This window comes from Oculina patagonica, chromosome 8, assembly GCF_052425735.1.
Source record: "Oculina patagonica isolate OP01 chromosome 8, crgOcupat, whole genome shotgun sequence".
NCBI classification, from domain to species: domain Eukaryota; kingdom Metazoa; phylum Cnidaria; class Anthozoa; order Scleractinia; family Oculinidae; genus Oculina; species Oculina patagonica.
Window position 1 is genome coordinate 17,164,971 of NC_135765.1, and position 19,565 is coordinate 17,184,535.

Consider the following 19,565-nt stretch of genomic DNA (forward strand, 5'->3'; position numbering starts at 1 on the left):
TAAATGATTCGCGAAACACGCCGCACGGCCGCATTTTGTGAAGTACCAGCCACAAGCTTCGAGCAGTTTGTTTTCTAGTTGTCAAGTTAACAACGTGCAAGTTTTCATGGGCCAGAACTCAGCCGGTTTTCACTGAACAGTCTACTTTTCTATCCTGTGTTGTACTAAAAGTCCTAAGAACTTCAAGGACTCGTGTTTAAAATTCGGATTCCACTTGACGTTTTCAGCTTGTGGATTTCTGAACTTTGATGGTTTCAAACTTGATGGTTTGACAGCTGTTGACAGCTGATGTCTTATTCAACCAATCAAATTCTTTTAACCATTCTAACAAGTTTTGTGATTGGCTAATTGTTGCGTACTTTATCAGAGTACAGATGTACGCTGACGCCACTGCTATTCGCTTGAAAAAAGTTTGTTTTGAAAATAATTGCGCGAATTCGTGGGGAAATTAATAAATTTCTTAATTATAAAACAAATAAAGAAGCCTCGACTGTGCTCTGTTCTGTTGTAAAGCACTTAGGAAGCGACTAGAGCACTCAAGAAGTAGGGAGAAACACTCGCCTACGGCTCGCGTTTCACCCTACACTTCTTTCGTGCTCTAGCCGCTTCCTGCGTGCTTTACAACAGAACAGAGCACAGTCGAGGCTTCTTTATTTGTTAAACATAACATAACATAACATAACATAACATGACATGACATGACATGACATGACATGACAGAACTTAATATCATTTTTATTTTGTCTCGAATTTTAGAGTAGCTAACAAATATATATCAGTTATGGCTGACTTCTCCAAAACCGGCTTTGATACAGTGGCATACGGTACTACATACTGGCTGTGTACCCAGTATACAGTTAGGTTTATGGTTCATGCTTTTCACAGGGTAAACGTTTCTTCAGTTAGGTATAGACACCCCAAAATTACTGACCTCCAAACCAGCTTATCGAAGTTACAAGTCGCGCTAACCAAGTTATCTACTTGGTCGTCACAATGCAATCTAGAAGGAGACGAAAGTTATGCTTTTCTCCACCACTCACTTGTCACGATTACATGAACTTGATGCTTTTTCTGTAAATCTCAGCGTAAATGGAAAGGAATTTGACCAAGTTCTGCCTTTTGCCTTTTTGGCACTAAAGTACACCAGAATTTAAGTTGGACTGACGAAAACAAAACCACGGACACGTTATCAGACACGTTATCAGTTCTCAGAATTTAATAAGTCGCTTAAAAAATGAATCCAGCGGTCAAACCAACCTTTGCAAAACAGGCTGTTCTTGTACATTGTTATTTTCTTATTATTCCAAAGGATTAGGTCATTAAAGTTAGAGCGGTTTTCACTTGAGTGTCGATAGTAATATGCGTTTTCTTTGGTTTTGCATTACTACGCTTTGTGATTGGTTTAATAATAATACTAAATAATAATAAATAATTTTTAAAGAGGAGGCTCCCATCACATGGAGTGGTTTTCAGGGAGGTCCTCAAATAAAAACTAATACAATGTTAAAAATTAAGTTAAAAAGGTAAAAATATAAAATTACCACGATAATGTTCTAAAAATTAAGAATAATGTTCTAAAAATAAAAAGCTATCAAAACGTTCTTAATTTTCTGTTTAAAAATGTCACACGACATAGGTCTTTTTAAAACGTCTGGCAAAGATGACCAATCGATTTGTAGCTGGTGACTCTCTTACCCCAGTCAGTTCTTATTTTTGGGAGTCTAGGCAGATAGCTGTTTAAAAATCTCGCGCCACTTTTTTAAAACCAAAACCAATCGTGACTCGCTCGCGCACGTTTTCCCGCGCTTCGTGCTTGCGACATGTATTTGCTTCGAGTTTTGATTGGCTCACTTAATTGTCTGTGTCCTTTGTGACTGGCTAGAGTAATTACTTTGATTTTAGTTTTGCGAAACTCAATTGAAATCTGCTCTATGCAGTGATTTGTTGGTTAACTCCTGGAAATAGTCTCAAATATAGAAATAGGAGGGCCACAGGTTTATTAGATTTATAGCTATTAAGTGTTACCCTCTATAAATAAAGACGTTACTTACTTACTTACTAGTCTAATAGCTCACGGTAAATAAAGATAAGCTTTTATTCAAATTTGCAGAATCTAAATTATATTTAAGAAGTGTGAGATAAGTTAAGCACCCATATTTGTTAAAAGAAACTATTTGGAATGGCTTTCCAGGCATCGTCTTAACTATTTAATTAACAGTCTTCGTGTTCAGACAAGGCGTCAGTAACGATTTGACCATTATTGTTTTGCCTTCTGGAAGGGGTTGATAGATAGCTATTCGTTTACTTTTGTCCTTTTTATGAGAAGGAGAAAAGATGGCTTTGGACTTTATTTATCACTGTGTCAGGGACACAGATCATAGTTGCTAGTAGTTTATGTTTTATTTCATCTTCCATATTTTATGCTGAACTTACTTGCGATATATTATAAATAGCCAATTTAAATAGAATTCCTTGAAAAAGAATTTATTTTTAAATTCGTGCATTTAAAAATTCACGATAATTTTAAAATAGTCAATAAAAACTGAATGATTGAAGGACATGAACAAATTTCTCTTTCACAAATAGCACTTAACTATACAAGCTAACTAAAAACAAGCAGAAAACGAGTCCGTTGATTGATATTTCCGTCACGTCTTCTCTATTATTTATTTATATTAAAATAATTTCAATCAGTTATCTAAATTCTGTAATCTGGTTGGCATTCCCTACGTTGTTCCTTTGATTTTCGCAAATCAAAACAAATCGCAGTTTGTGTTGTTACTTAAGATAACTTTCATTTAAACCTTTTATTAAACTCTGGTGCTGACCACGGTAAACCCAATCAAAATCAATGGTCACTGTTGATTTGAAACACTGAACGCTTATAGATAGTAAGTTAAACTCAAATTGCGGACGCGCTGAGCTTCTTTTTCATTTGCTAAAGTTTCTCAATACTTTAAGGAACGAGTTCGTAGTCTTGATGATGTTATAATTCTCTCTGTTTAATTGCCGCTTAGCTTGAAAAATCGTTACATGGCCCTCGATTTAAACTCTTTCGACGGTCGAGTACTATCCATATAACATTGCCAGCTGCATTTTAGTCCAGGCATTTTATCGCATAAAATAGGTTAACCTGTTACTAATTGCAACAGAAGGTTTTTTAACGCCTTTTGGTCCAGGAATATGTCCTCTATAACATATCAAAAGTCTCTCAAAATCTGAGCAGGGGAAAAAGACTAAAAACGGTTTTTTTAGGACCCTATATATTGCAGCATGGAAACGAGGCGGCCTGTACTATCTGCTGTGTCGCTTGAGTTTAATGCCACGTGCAGCATGGGCTAGCAGAGAAAGAAAGATTTTTCTTGTGTTTTCCTGATAGGTTAATCCAATTACATGTAGATTAGATCAGATTATTGCTTTAATTGCGTTCGACGGTAGGAGAACGCATCCTAATCTTGTGGTGACCTGTGGTCCTGCGGTTGTCCTGTGAACGCGCAAGCGAAAGTCGTTCTATGTGTCTATCTATGTATGTCGGTATGTGGCAGGTTGGCCTCGATCTCATGTGAGAAGACATTAGAAAGCAATTAATTGCGTCACAACAACGTCAATAATGACACTGAGCCGCAAAGACAGCGCGCGCAAAAACAATTCAATTAAGCCGATACCGCGCCGCTAGGCTCTAAACAATTTTTGCGTTCGACGTTGATCAGTGGTTGATCCCGCGGTTGTAAAAAAGTCGTTCTATGTGTCGTTCTATGTATCTTGGTACGTGGCAGGTTGACTAATTATTGACATCACAGTTTCGTCCCGAGAGACCCTGGGAACGAAGTTGATTCGATCTAACGATCTTCTTCGGTTTGCGTTTTCGAGTTTACCTCGTGAGTTGTACTGAAAACTAAACGTTTCGCCAGAGCTCCCTTCAGCAGTAGTAAAAAAAAAATGCTGTACTTCCTCGTGCGCTGTTGGATTGAGATTGTTTCGCCGATAGTTTAATGTTGGACGCGCGCTTTATGTTGCGCGCGTGGTCGTTTCAAATTTGTATGACGATATAAACAGACGCGTAACTCGGTTTACGTTTGCTAACCTTATCTTGGGTAACTATCTTGGGTCGAACGCACTCCCCTAATCTCTGATTATAACTAGTAAGATGATTAAATCTATAAAAATACACAAATCGACACAAAGCTTGTAGAAAGCGTCTGCGCTGTTGCTTATCCGTTTGAGGTATTAAGCGTATAAATTTGTTTTCCGCTAGCAAAGTTAAAATATAAAAAAGAAGTTTTTATGCTTAAATAAACATGGATGTTATGTGCTAACGTTATGCAGTTCTGACTGTAGTGAATCCCAAATTGAGTTTCAACTCAGTGTACGAAAAACTGATATTCCAATTATCGCTTCGCGCTTCGCCGTGCGTTATCTTTTTCTCATAACTTCGAAATCTCTGAATGAAAAACTTTTCTAAAACGAAAATTTATCCGAACAATAAATGCTTTTTGAGCACAAAACAATTTGCCTAAAATTCATTTTCACTTAAGACTTAATTTGGCAAGAATAGAACCAAACTTTATCAAAAACTCAAGAAAGCCAATTTAGTTACATTTACGCAAACAACCTAGACGTTTCCGAGTACCACAAAGCTTGACGTCTTTTACACGTTCCCATCTGCCTGTAATTTCAGAAAACAAGTTTCTCAACTATGGATGACACAGAAAAGTGTGATATTTGTAAAAAAAACTTCGACGGCGAGGGCGAGGTCGTAACGCTGAGAGGAAAGGGAAGCACGGGATTTAATCGGGCGAGCACAGAGCGAAATGATTCTAACACTACGGTTTCTGGGTAGCAGGTTCATCAGAACTGCCGGCGAGAATATTGTCTGCCAAGTAACATCAAGCGAGCCAAGAAAATTCTTACGTCTGAAACAACTAGTAATCGTCGCTCTCTAACTCGCCAAGTAGAACAATGTTTCTCATTCAAAACTGACTGTTTCTTTTGTGGCGCCAAAGTTGAGTTCGGGGAACAGAGAAAAAGACTGGGGGAAGGGTTCAGGGTTACAACAATTGAAATGAAAGACACGATTTGAAAATTTGTTCAGTGAGAGGGGACGAGTGGTCTGATATGATAAGTGCTAGACTTTTAAATGTGCATGATTTGCCTGCTGTTGACGCGGTTTACCCATGACCTGCAGTGTACACTTCCGCACAAAGAGGAAATTACCTAAAGTTTCTGAAGTGGATGAGCAACTGACTGTCAAAAAGAGGAAAGTTGGTCGTTCCCAGGTTAAAGAATGTAATTGGCGATCAATTGGTTCCCGTTGCGACGGACCTGCCGCCTGCGCCAGACTCGCTTCTACAGTTAATCCGATACAACTGTTTGTCTGACTGCCGCACTATGAGGTACATCTGCCTTAAGAATGGTATGCAGTGTTCCCCAGCCTGCGGCCAGTGCAAAGGGTCCGCGTGCACTAACTTTACCAACGCCCTGGAATACGACAGTGAAGATCGGAAGACTTAATTACTTGAATAGCATGACTGTGTAGATTACAATTCAAGAATGACTCTATCTCTAGCTTGAAGATAAGTGATACACGTGTCTTGGCCACTGTAAACTTTCGAATAACTTAGCATTTTAAAAATTGCTCTTTTATGGGTCTTTATTTAAAGATAAAGGCCAGGGAAAGATTGTATTAAGAGTATGTTCATAATTTTAAAGAAAAGGCATGACTTATACCAATAAAACAGCCGTAAACAGCAACTTCCCGTTTATAGCCTCGTTTTCATGTTGCAGCAGAAAGCGAGTTAGAAGTTGATCGTATTTGGAGGTGTTCCCACGCTTGAATCTTTAGAGACTTTTAGTATGTTATTGTATAGGTCATTTCTAACTAGTTTACGTTGAGAAAGCTTCTGTTGCAATTAGTAGTAGGTCTGATTACAAAATGCCTGGACTATTTTGTTACTTTTTTTTAACTTCTTTTAAAAATTTAAAAGGTCGGCTTTGAACGGCCGCCTTACTACACTTCTTTCTATTGTAAATCTGCTGGTAAGCGGAATTGCAAAAAAAATTGCAGACTATCGACCAACCAACCGATCAACCATGCAAGTGAATCTGGCCAAGCTACTATAGGTGGTTTTCACTGTCACGCCGCGAGAAAATAAATCCAAAACCATTGAGTCAAAAAAAAATAAATAAAAAATGTTACAGGTTGTAGAAAACTACTATATAAACTACTTTTCCAAGTCGCAGGTCTGTACGGTATTCCATGCTCGAGTTTTCCCTCGAAATGTTTCACGCAATTTAGAGAGCACAATATGGAAACGCTATGTTGGAGCCCAACTATTGAGCTCCAACATGGCGGCCGGAAATCAACAATAACACAGTCGGGGGAATACGTGCCAGTTTTGGCAAATCTTCGTTAAAGCACTCGAAGAATTTCCGAATGATTTCATCCAATCAAAAACTAGCGTGAGTGTTCACGAGTACTCCGAAAGCAATCGTGCGTACAAATACGTCATGTTGCTTAGCAACTTCTGGGACGAAAACCGCGGGCTCAATCACTTCTCGGAGAAGTGATGTCGCCATCAACTGGCACTTGTTCCCCCGACTGAACATCTGTTATTCACTTCTGCTACAAAAAGTCGGTCAGACCACAAGTTAACATGCAGATAAACTCTTCTCGCAAAATCATAACTTTTCAGATTGTTAAAAATCACAAGATAAAGCATTTTTAAGTATACGTGACAGCCTTCTGGCGGCCATCTTAGATCTCGTGTGGCGTGAAAGGCCGAAATTCAATTTGCTTTGCCTTAAAGACGGCGGATGCTATCGAACTAAAAAGGACGAGGACGCCTAATAGCCAGTAAAGGATAAAAACTTAGAGGTCTTGCGATTCTGGATTTTAGAATTTTGATGACGTCACGTGGAAACCAAGAATACTCCTCAATTTAAACAACAAATGCACTTAGCGATAGGAGTAACTATCAATAATTAAAATTTCGTTTTACCATATGTTTGTTTAACTGGCCATGGCCGCCTCTTCCTGAATCAGTTTCATTTAGGAATGTCCTGCACGAAAAGCAACTATCAAATTATCAACTCGCTACTTGTGTTCAGTGTTTGCTTGATGTTGGTAACTCGCGTTTCGTTATGTTTACAACAGTTGAATACGAGGTAAAAACAGGAATTGTCGTTACGCGACGCATGAAGAATGGATTGATAATATCTCAATCACAATATAACTCCATGGCTGTTCGAATCGAGCCAGGGAAACGAAGGAACCCTCTGGCTCCTTAATGGGGTTTCAGACAGCCAAACTGATCGTTATTTTCTTATGGTTCTGAGTAAAGTTGAAACCAACACTCACCCCAACCTACCGCAGCTTGAATTTCGATGTTCAGCTGATCGAGGTTTTGCACCTTCGTAAACAGACGGGTCTATCAAATAGTTTTACAAAGATGCTTTGTTCGAAATTGTTCACACAGCTGTCACGCTTCGCTTGCTGGTTTTTTGCTTTTTTACATAACTTGCTATTGTTAAAGCGAATCCATGCAAATTCTCACGCTCACAGAACACTTTTGAAATATTTTCGTATGGCTGAGTTGCTTTCAACACAAACTCATTTATAAACGCAAACAATGGCAACTTGTTTTGGGTTCGTAGCTTTTGACAGTATAGTAATTAAACAGCTGGAATCCTAGGAAGACATATCACTTCAAGTTAACTAAAGTCCTTAATACCACAATTTACGGAATTGCTCAATTTCGTTTAAATCGAAAAAAAATCATCTTTTGAATGTAATAAAGTACAAAATATTAAAATGATGCGAATGAAGAACTTATACCTTTTACATTTATAAAGCCATCTTCTCTTTTTTGGAGACCCCTTACTAATTTGTCCCCCCCCCCCCCCCCGCCTATGGAAGTAAATTTTGTAATTGACCCCTTCTTTATTAAGCCTACCCTCTTCCAAAGTTAGTAAATCATGAAAATATACCAACAAGGAAACAAGGCAACTTAACGCTTTTCAAGGTATAATCCTTCCAAAATTTACTTATTATCGTTTGCTATTTTGTGAAAAAAATGTTACCACGCAACACAAGAACATTACAAAGTCCACTTTTTGTTTTTTTTTTTACCGTAACTGATATACGGTTTTAATAAACCTCCCGTCTCTAATAAGCTTCCCCGGGGAGGGGGGAGGGAGCTTAATAGAGGTTATGTTGTTTCGAGAAATGTCATCGCCGACGCGCGCAGCCCCTTAAACTATCTGTACCAAGTTTGCCTTTGCCTGTGAAATCATGGTTTAAAGTAATCGGTTGTTTCACTCAGACTCAGATAAGGACAAGTTCTGCTGGAAAAGAAACACCGTTAAATTAATGTAAAAACTCTATTTCAAAGCCGGCCCCTTTAGAAAATATATTTTTTAAATAAGGCTCCCTTCCCCCCCCCCCCCCCTCCCTAGATGGAAGACTGCCTTCAGCCTTTCCTCCTCCTTTACACTTGTACTTGGGGTTTTATGCCCAATTGGACACAGATTTGAATACAATTTTATCATCATTGACTAGTCGCTAGTTTTCCTCAGGGTTGGCTGAACGGGCGAGCATGCAAGCACACAAAAACTTAGCTTGATTGGGTATTTTAGTTAATTCGTTTGGGTAAGTGAATGTCATCTCATTTCCCATCCAGGAACAATTTCCCTGAGCCCATACAAGAAAAAATTTGGTCATATATTTATATATACAGCATAAAAAAGGGGCTATCAATCACTCACCCAACTGAAATTGATATTGATCGGCTTTTACTGATGATCTGCATGCATACATGTGGATAACGCCTGCTATGTGTAGTGCAACACACCTTAAGCTAAAGCCTAGTATTTGTATAATCGTCGAGATTGTCCAAGATGTCCCAAAATATGTTCTCTCCGGATGATTGCCATGGTCACAAAACGCAAACAAACATTATGGGAATGCTTTTTAACAATCAGGCAATCAGAATATCACAGCATTCATCAGTTTTATAAAGAATTCAGTACACTAGGATAAAGTAAAGGAATGAGTTTGGGACCTAGCAACACGTGACGATCATCTTGATCATCTAAACATATTTTAGAGTGACTCAGACAACCTGGACGATTTTATGGAAACTAGGCTTATAAACGCACTCTACAGATTTATCATATTGTTGTTCTGGTGGTTGGTATTCGTTAACTAGAAACATAACAAAAACGCAGTTGTACCATTTCTCTAGTCTACTGAAGTAAACAAAGTACAACATAATTATAACAACCAACATGTACTTCATAGTTGGTCAGGTTCTCATGCAAAAGTGAACTGTGGTACTCCAAAGCGGTTAAAGTGCCCATACCGCACAGATACATGTATTCGCAAAATTTGAGTATTTTTAGGGGATTTGAAAACTGAAGGATGTTCTTCGTCCACAGTGTCTCTGCTGTAAGAGCCATCCTTCTATTCCTTTACAAGAATTTGCCTTTCATCCAAGATGTTTTCAGCGTATTTGTTTGCCAAGGCAAACAGGAAATGTTGCAGCCTATCCATATTTACCATGTGGATCTGTTCAATGCAACGAGTGTTTTTAGCAACATGCCCACCGTTTTCTTCGCTTGAAATGGTAACCTTAGAAAAGTCAAAAACTTCTATAGGAAAGTTTCAGGTTACGTCAGAGGAAAATGGCTTTCGGAGCTCTTTCCTCGCAATAGCTTTGTTCCAGTGTAAAACAGCTCGAGCAAACATTCTCGCAGGTTGCGGTAAATAGTACTTTAGATGCCTTGTTTTTCCTCCAAGGTGTGTTTTCACTACCGCCCGAGTTAATTCCAATACTTCGCTGCCAATTTCCGTTACCATGTTTCTATTTTAAGCACAATTTATCCACCCTTTCACAGTCTCGTGCATTGTGTCAACAAGATCCGCCATCTTGAATTAATCAAAATTGGAAAAAACCGCCGGTTTAACGTACTGTATGGGCAACTGACTGAAAGGGCGGGATTTGACAAGCTGTCAGCAAGCTTAGCGTGCTTAATTTTATATACAATACGTAAAAATGATAGAAACTTTTCTATCAAAGAGGCAAAGCAAATCGAACTTCGTGCTTCTCAAAGCAAAAAAGAATAAAGTAAGGAAGCTAGATTCTCTTGGAACCACGAACGATGGTCGGTAAAAAGAGGGACTGTTTTATAGTCTTATTTGTTTTCTATTATTACTACTACGCAATAACTGAGTCGTACCAGCTAAGTATCTAAGAAGCATAAAATCTTGCAAGTCTTTTGTTGTCGCGATATACATGTACAGAACATATAATGCACATCTACGTAGATCTAGCACATCAAATCCTCCACATTCGCGTAGAGTTTCTTGTCGTATTCTCTGAGGTTGATGTGTCTCTGTTGAAAAGAAGAGCCAAATAGTCACTGAACTTTCACAAAGAAAAGTAACTTTGGAGTATTTTACTGGTGGTCGTTACCAAGCAATGTTATTTAAATGACGTCGCCCCGCACACTGAATATATTGCGCCTGGGTTAAATTAAGGGAAATACACAATACAAAACCACCCTCTTCCTTTTGGAAATGCACAATGCCCAGTCAGAACTTAACTTACTTTTAAATTCAGTTTTACTCGTGGTTTTGACATTGAAAGAAACAGCGTGAGATATCGGGGCCCTATCGTATGGAACTCAATCCCGAGAAACATCAGAAACGCTGCCTCCTTACAGCTTTTCAAAGCAAGTCTTAAACGTGTTTCTAGATCTATAGACCTAATCCAGTTTGGAGAGAGGCCTGCTTGATTAATTCCAAGGATTCTGACTTCTTTTTTTAATTCTCTTTTTATATTTCTTTTTCATTAATAGTTATATGTTTTGTTAGTGTATTATTTAATGGCAGGTCCACACCAGCCTTTATGGTTGCCCTACGAGACCTGCCTTAACAAAAAGCTATGTATGTATTACTAACCTGATGCTGGTTCTCCATTTCCTTTAATTCGTCTCTAAGATATTCAAATGTTGGACGATCATCGGGATTTTCTTGCCAGCAGTCTTGCATAATTTTGTAACTGTAAATTGAAACAAATAATACCGTTATTAATAGGATGACTATGGCAACTAAGAAGTAAATAGCAAAGATTAAAATAAGTTTATCCCGAAGAAACAGTTCTAGACCGAGACCATCAGCCATATAAAGCTATAAAAGCTATGTTGGACGGTTGTGAAGATGGTAAAACCCAGGAGTACTTGTAGTGTCCGTCTCGTGACCGTATACGTAGCAGCAAAGTGGAACGAGTCAGTACACTTGGAATAAGAAACGTTTGTGTGAGCTTCACGTCAGTCGAGTATAGATTCAATTTGTTAGCTTAAATGCGATTGTAACAGACACAGTTATTTGACAAATACAACAGTACTTACAGAGCTCCATCCACGTGGCTTGGTTTTGGCATCCTGTAACCACGATTAAGTAAATCTGCCATTTTTCGGCCGTCCGTTCGCGGGTAAGGAGAGCCACCTTAATGGAAACATAGAACATTTAGTGTGCTAGTACTAGTGTCAGGCTATAAGATGGAATCTCATTCCACATGATGGAACGACCACTTAGTTAAAAACAGAACTTTCACAATAAACGTCACAATTTAGTTATCTGAATATCTGTTCGGTTATCACTAAGACGTACCGATGGTAAAGATCTCGTAAAGCACAACTCCAAAACTCCACCTGTGTTTCAAGAAAAGAACCGTTATTCATTTAAAATTGTGGACTACCATTGCTAGTTCTTCTAGTTCACGTACTTTCTTTTTGAATAAAAACTGGTTTGTAACCCATCAATCAGATTTATTGCTTGTTTTTTTTTTCCAGATATTTCTACTCAGGGGCACCCAACGGAATATTTCGGAAGACGATTTGAGATCTAGAATTTTCGGAACATTCATTGGGAATTTTTTGCTTGCCTGCCTTTCTTGGGATTTTCGAATATCTAAAAAATGGTATAGTAGTTTATTTTTAACGGATTTTAACTCTAAAAAGTTCACCTAGAATTTTCGGGAGCCTTTCTCTGGCTGGGATTTTTTCGAAAAGGTACGTTTTGATCCCTATAACGCGGACCCTAGACTTTCAGCTAGGAAATGCGAACAGATAAAAAATTTTTAGGGGATAAAAATATGCCTATATCTACCGTTTAAATACTAAAATACGTTCAACGGTGCTATCTTTAAGTGGTTTTGAACTAAATTCTCGATGGGTGCCCCTGTCTACTCACACGTCACTTTTTGTAGTGTACCGTCCAAACAAAAGTGCTTCATAAGCAGTCCATTTCACAGGGAGTCGTCCCTTTAAAGACAATGACAAGATACGCGAGTCAGCATTAAACGTAATAGTAAAAGACGTAAGATAAATTCTGCATTCAATCGTAATGGCCCATCATGCCGAAACTAATCGTGGTTTCTCTACCATGAAGCGAATTGGAGTGATTCTACTCCCGCTGGATGAAATGCTACTCTATCGCAGGGGTACCCCCAGCGTTAAATTCCCCGGTACCCATTTAAACACCTAGGTGGAGAGAGGCACTATGAGAGTAAAGCGTCTTGCCTAAGAGCACATTGCAATGACCGCCTGCCAGTGCTCGAGCTCGGACCGGTTGATCCCGAGTACGGCACACTAACCATCAGGCTTCTGCACCTTCCCAAAGTAGAAGACGTAGAACATCTCTAAAATATTCAGCTACAAAAGTTACACGTAGCAGAAACCTTTGTTTTCTTTTCGTAGAAATTTTCCTGGTACACGTCCCTGGCCATTCCAAAGTCAGTAACTTTACAAGTTTCTCGTTCTCCAACCAAAACGTTGCGAGCGGCAAGGTCGCGGTGAATAATCTAAGTATCAAACAAATTACATCATCATCATAAAATTCACAGATATTTTTATCTTGCTTAGCAGTTTTAGAGAGATTTGTCAAGAGTTCTTTATTCTGGCATTCATGAGCATATTTGTCGTTCTTCTTTCTAAGCAGAACAATCCTTTGCTTATTAGGTTGTGAAGAGCCATTCTGTGTGATGGAAATGTGATCTTCCAAGAGGAATTACCTACAAATGTGTTGCATGTGACAAGCTTCCAGCAAGTCCACGACACGAATCGTTTCGTGTAAATCAAACCTACATACCATGTAGGATTTTAAAGCCCTACGCATTCGTAACGTTTGACGATGTTATGAGATGAAAGTTGTAAATTATTATTGTATGATGCGAGAAGCGTTGCTATAAAAGTCGCAGGCGAGAAAGTTTTACCGCCTAAATTTACCCTAAGAATAGCTTATAAAGCGCTACAGATGTTTGGGCACGTGGAGGCCATAATACATCAAAATGCATATATATAATGCTTTGGTTGATTGTCAACTGGAAGCTTAAAAAGGTAAATAAACCGCCGAAGCGAATTTTGAAACGCTGACGTTTCGAGCAGGAAAGACAGTCGAAACCATACGGCTATAAAAACAAACTTACATTTCTTGACGACAAATAACGCATACCATCTGCTACTTGCCAGGAAAACTTAATTAACTGCTGTGAGGTCAGATTTGTTTGCGGCTTGACATCAGGGTCTTTGAAATAAGTGTCGTTCAATCCACGGCTCTTTCTGAGGTAACCCAGAAGATCACCATACGGGACATATTCAATGATGACAAGTAAAGGATCTACGATGTCAAAAAATGCTAACGTAAATACACTACGCCTTAATTATAGTTTGCAGCTCAGAGAATACCAGCCGAGACAAGCATTTTTCTTATAATATATATTCCCCTTGTCAATGTTGAAAGACATGTGATCATTTTTTGGAATATAGTACCAAAACATCAAGTCAACTTTTTTGTCCTCGTTCATAGGTCAAAAGGGTACAATCTGGCGAAACTTAGCTTCGGCTTCATTAGCATGAAGCGACTACGAATATTTCAATACCATACTGGATAGGATGCTTTTCTATTACAGAGCCCCCCTCATTTGCTAGTACCTAATTCTACATCTGGTTTGGGAGAGGCAATGTGGGAAAAAAAAATTAAGTGTCACACCCTGACTAGGCCTCGAACCCAGATCGCTCAATTTAGAGTCCAATGCACTAAAAATTAAGCCATCCCCATTCTCAGTAATCCTCGATAATATTACGTGAGTAAGACCTTAGTGATATTAATTACCAGTTTCAGTGACGCATCCCAGTAGTTTGATGACATGAGGATGAGGCTTGAGTTTCTTCATCACTTCAAGTTCTGACAACAAGTCTTTTCTTTCCGTCTCAGTAGCGTTATCTGCAATGCAAACATTAATTCAAAACGTTCAAAGCTAACAAGAACTAAATTTTATTCGTAGTTGTGTGGAGAAGCATGATCTCCTTCCTTTTAAATGATCTTAATATCAGATGATCAAAGGCCCCGTCCACACGAACAGGTTTACGTCTGTTAAACATTTGAGTCTTTCATCCACACGTAAATTACATAAACGTACATGTTGTGGTTTAGTTTTACCCTTGGCACAATTTGGCATTTTGCTGTTTTATCCACATTAGTATACGTATATTACCGGACAGCAGAACAAAGGAAAATTCCAAATTGTAACAAGGGAAAATTTAACCACAAAATATACGTAAACGTATATTTTTGCAAACGTTATCTAAACTGGATAAATTTGTAAACGCCGGGGAGAACTATCTCCGTTTACGTTTTCTCGTGTGGACTGACATGGACTTATAAAATTATATACACTCGTCACTGACGTCACATCAAGTAATCTACACATGCTCGATGTCTATCTCCTACCAAGGCGTCCTCGTTTGACCAATTTGAGCGCGTGTTCGTATGGACAGGCGTAAACGACAAGTCAACTATCGCTGGACTCGTGTGGATGAAAACATTTGCATGTGTTTGCAGACATAAACGTGTACGTGTTGACACTGTACCTTTTAACATTTTGATGGCCACTGTCATTGTGTCTTCAGTCCCTCTTTGATGTGAAGCTTTTCCTTGTGCCACTTGTCCAAACGCTCCTTTACCAATTATCCTTTCGATGATTACGTTATCTCTTGGAATTTCCCATGAACGCGTTCCCGGGTGCAGCGGAGCGTATTCATTAATTTCTAAGTAAGGTGATGTCTCAGTGCCTGTGCTGCCTTGGGACCGTGAAACTTCAGCTAAGGCCATGTACTGTCCTGTGCCATGATGGCCAGTTGTGTTTACGTTTTCATTGCTCATTTCAACCTCCATCCCCTCGTTCTAAGTTTAAAAAGTAAATAGACAGACTCTTCGTAATCCTGTGCACGAGGGATGAAATGGAAGCAAACGTACTGAGAGTGGACACGGATTTCAAACTCGTATTACTAAAGAAGTGCCCTTCTCATTTTAGAAGAGTGGCGCTATTTAATACAATAGAATGGAGAAATGCTAATGATTAGTATGCACGAAAGACAGGATAGGGACATGCGGGTTTTTCTTTTTTCGGTTCCTCGTCTACTGCTAAATAGGGCAAGTGCTCTTTGCAGAAATGTACGTACGCACGTACATGCTATATCGATGCTACCAAATCGAGTTTTCAGCTGAAATCAATTACAACAATTACTACAACTGTTCTTTGAACGATCATACTTGGTATTCGTTAACATGGAGATTCTATCCTTTGATGGTTTACTCTTTCAAAGCATTTCTTAATGAAACACAACGATGAAATAAATGTCGATCTAAAGTTGCCAGTAAGGGATGTCAGCGATGGACAACCACAACTACGCCTGAACGTTAAATTGACACTGACAAAATCTCGTGTTTTGTCTAGTGGCCCATTACGCTTGCGCTTATCTCTGTCATCCGTAGCGTGAAGTGACTAGGAGTATTACACCCAGCACTTCATTCGCAGGTACCATTTATAAACCTTGGTGGAGAAAAGCACAGAACAGAATGCAGTGACCCCAGCTACAGATCGAACCCGAACAGCTCGATTCAGAGTCCAGTGTTCTAATCTTTACGTTAGCTCGCCTCTCAATTAACTGTCACATAATTGATTATGGGTCGTGTGATGCGGGACACTTTTAACATGCCATAGACCATACTAAGGTTTTGTATGATTCAATACTCACAATTTGAGCCCCTCTCGTCCCTACAGCCATTATATCAGGTCTAGAACAAAACATACGGCATCAGGCAAAGTATTTGATTTCAAAATATCGGGAATATAGTTACTAACATTAGGGGTTGGGGCACATTGAAGCAGCAGTCAAGTGAAGTTTTATTTTGAAGAGCCTTTTATGTCATGTAACTTATTTCTGGGAGCTGGTCTTAAATTAGCCAGGTTTCCAACAATGAAATTAAACAGAGGGGTATAACTCGCTGTTGCGGAATTGATTATTTAATTAATAAGTTATTTATCAGAGATTAACAATGTTTTGAGCCTAATCTGTCAATCCATTCTACACTATATACACGGTCTCTTGCCAGCCATGATAAAATCTAACAACTGCGAGTGGTGCAATAGCCAATTGGTACCAACGTAACTGTTCTATGATTGAAAAGTGGCCTATGATGACCATCAGAAATAAAGCATAAGGAAAAGGGCGCCTGCACATATAACTTAGTCACATACAAACTTACCGATTGTCTTCTCGACCTAAGAAGCATGAAAAGTAAAAGTCAGTTAGTCATGACAGATTTCCGGGTTTATACCTTTTTTTGAACCTATACAGTATCTGACGAAAATACAGTCAACTATCTTTTAACGGACCCCTCCATAAGACGGACACCTGGTGACGGTCCCATCCCTGCCATTTTTCAGTAATGTTACTGTAACTTAACGCCCTATAAGACAGACACCTCTGTAAGACGGACAGTTGGAGCCAGTCCCAACGGTGTCCGTTTTAGAGACAGTTGACTGTATGGCAATAACGTTATAGCTTGTTTATCATATGAATCACCATTTTACCAGGAATTATAAGGATTCGTTTCCTTGGATTCGAATTGGATGTCCAGGCAGCAGGCAACGCTATCCACTGAATAAATCACTATCTAGACATTTGTGTAGTAAGTTCTGACATGTGACATACTTCTCCGTCAGATAGTGATCTATCCAGTGTATAGCCTTATCAATCCTTTAAGCAGTCAGGGTCAGGGCTTCTTACTTGAAAATGAACTGTGTTTAGGTGATCGGCTGTGAGCACATGAAGAATAATTATTCGCTAAGCCCTTTTAAGAGAACGCACTGGTAAACTTTAACCCCGTTCACTGACTGGATGACTAGAAACATCAGTGCTTATGTTTAGCTGCAGAACCATTACAACTTACTTTGTTTAACTACAGTATATTGGCAATGTAATATTAGATGATTTTACTTACGTTTTCGGCGCTTTAATGTTATGTAAACAATAAAAATAATTAATATCAGGGCGAGGAGTCCAATGACAGTTCCATATATAACGTCTTTATTGTCCTTTGTTGGTTCTGATGGAACAGGTGATGAATCATCTTAATTGAAAAAATAAACATTGCAATCAATCTTGGACTGAAACACTACCTGTTTTGGTCGACAAATTCTACCTAATTTGAATAAATCTGGAACCTTTAAGGTGGATTTCCACTGACGCGTAAATATTTACGTACCTAAAACGTGCTTAAAAAATGATACGTAGGCAAATTTCCACTGTCGCGTAAAATGTAATAGATAGCTTTTCCTTTTTACGTGCGTTGAGCGTACGTAAATGCCCGCCATCCTGAATTATCAAGTTGGTGAATAGAGTGTGTTATTGGCGGCCAAATATCTTATTGTTTGACTCTTCCCACACGGATGCCATGAAAACACTTTGTACCACACGCTAGTAAAAGAAATGCGTGAATATGACCAAGAGGCATATTCAGGCGATTTAAATTATACAAGGAGGCGGTCAAAACAAAAGACGACAAATTATGGCAAGATTTTAAATCTCTCAGAAATAGCATTACGGCTGACGTAAGGAGGGCCAAGGCGGCATATTTCGCAAGCCAGGTTGATGAGGTTAAATCTTCTAGTGCTTACTGCAGACTTGTAAGAAAAGCAACGTATTTGTCCAAATGCCACAAACCAATTGGCCCACTTAAGCGCGACGACGGCAGTCTCGCCGTATCAGACATCGAAAAGGCCGACATGATGAATACATATTTCTCCACGATTGGCACGACACTAGCAGTTCAATTATCTGTGCCACAATTTAACACGGAACAGGACTCTGCCGATAATCAGCTCGATATTCTAACCTTATCTACCATCGAAATCCAAGCCAACTCAGTAAAACGCAAAATATCGACCTAAAAAGGAAACAAAGCAACCGGCCCCGATGATATTGCCCCGAGATTGCTAAAACTAGCCGAGAAAACCATCGCCCTACCTCTGACCTCTCTGTTTGCCCTAAGCCTAAAGTGGGACACTGTCTACACAGAGTGAAAAACAGCCAAACTGACAGCAGTTTACAAAAACGACGACGAGACAGACAGGGGAAACTACAGGCTTTTATCTATCCTAAGTGTACCCAGTAAAATTATGGAGTCATGCATCAATGGCATGATCGTCGACCACGTGTTCAACGCTAACCACCTAGTAACAGATAACCAAGGGCGTACCGCAAGGGACATTCCACCGAACTCCTCCTCGTACATCTAACGGAAACCTGGAAGCAATCCATGGACTCCGGCCTAGTGGAAGGCGTTGCATTGATTGATTTCAAGAAAGCGTTTGACTGCGTTAATCACGAAATTCTATTGTCAAAACTCCAGTGCAAATATGGTATACGCGGCCCCCTTCTAGCATGGTTAACGAATTATCTTACGTCCAGGTCACCGTATACGGTCCTGAACGGACAGAAATCTAGCTACAGCTCTGTTGCATCCGGCGTTCCACAAGGTAGTGTTCTGGGGCCCACGTTGTTCGTCCTGTATACAAGCGATCTCGTGGAGTCTGTACAGTCAGCCACCGTGTATATGTACGCAGACGACACTACTCTTTACTGTATTGGAAACAGTATAGAGGAAGTCTCAGCAGCCCTTAATCAATTACTTAAAGAATTAACGCCTGGTGCACTACCAACAAGCTCACTCCCCACCCGAAAAGTCGGAATGTATGCTTATCCACAAAGGATCTATCACTGGCCCCCTTCCTCCGATAGTGCTAGGAGGGAACTGCCTTAATTGGGTTAAACATAGCCGACTCCTGGGCGTTGACATAGATGACAAACTGAGTTGGTCTCCACATGTCAATTACCTAAAGAAGAACTTTGCAAATAAACTAAGCCTTATTAAGAAGTGTAGGTTTTTACCGAAGTAAGTTCTTTAAAAGTTATACTAAAAAGTCATAATCCCGTCCGTCACGTACGGTATAACCGTCTGGAGAGGCATGAGTCGTCAAGACCACTTTGACGCACTTGAAAGGTTACATTGCAGAGCTGCAAGGATCATTTTTAACCTACCAAAAGACATGCCATCTACTGAAGTCCTTGACCGCGCTAAATGGGACATTTTAAGAAATATATACAAACCTTCGATTCTGAAACTTATCTATAAGATCTACCATAATGGCTCTTGCATG

The 19,565-nt window shown here is 39.4% G+C and overlaps 2 protein-coding genes across 5 annotated transcripts in view; both read right to left on the minus strand.

The window, feature by feature from the left end:
• LOC144662807 (fibroblast growth factor receptor 4-like) overlaps window positions 1-7,807 on the minus strand; it is a 31,509-nt gene extending 23,702 nt beyond the window's left edge. Inside the window, exons 1-2 of one of the 4 annotated variants that reach the window (XM_078523747.1) lie at window positions 7,358-7,716; window positions 932-1,000 (exon numbers count right to left, since the gene is read on the minus strand). The gene's annotated coding sequence lies outside the window, so the exon portion shown is untranslated. Of the gene's footprint in view, window positions 1-931; window positions 1,001-7,357 lie in introns of all 4 variants that reach the window. The other 3 variants (XM_078523746.1, XM_078523748.1, XM_078523750.1) reach the window with 3 other exon arrangements.
• A 214-nt stretch (window positions 7,808-8,021) lies between these two features.
• LOC144662824 (tyrosine kinase receptor Cad96Ca-like) lies at window positions 8,022-17,237 on the minus strand. Its single transcript, XM_078523775.1, has 11 exons — window positions 16,610-17,237; window positions 16,099-16,138; window positions 14,932-15,244; window positions 14,174-14,284; window positions 13,488-13,678; window positions 12,741-12,863; window positions 12,254-12,324; window positions 11,672-11,712; window positions 11,410-11,506; window positions 10,961-11,060; window positions 8,022-10,392 (listed from the first exon to the last, which is right to left on the minus strand). The coding sequence occupies exons 2-11, from the start codon at window positions 16,126-16,128 to the stop codon at window positions 10,327-10,329; spliced, it is 1,143 nt and encodes a 380-aa protein (XP_078379901.1). The 5' UTR covers window positions 16,129-16,138; window positions 16,610-17,237; the 3' UTR covers window positions 8,022-10,326.
• Between the last annotated feature and the right edge of the window lie 2,328 nt (window positions 17,238-19,565).

What these genes read in the sequence shown, in the direction of transcription:
- LOC144662824 (XM_078523775.1), bottom strand. Translation starts at nt 16,128, where the DNA reads ATGGCTGTAGGGACGAGAGGGGCTCAAATT. An exon ending in GGACGAGAGGGGCTCAAATT is followed by an intron (nt 15,245 to 16,098) that starts GTGAGTATTGAA and finishes TTTTAAACTTAG; the next exon opens with AACGAGGGGATGGAGGTTGA. An exon ending in AGCCACGTGGATGGAGCTCT is followed by an intron (nt 11,061 to 11,409) that starts GTAAGTACTGTT and finishes TTCAATTTACAG; the next exon opens with TTACAAAATTATGCAAGACT.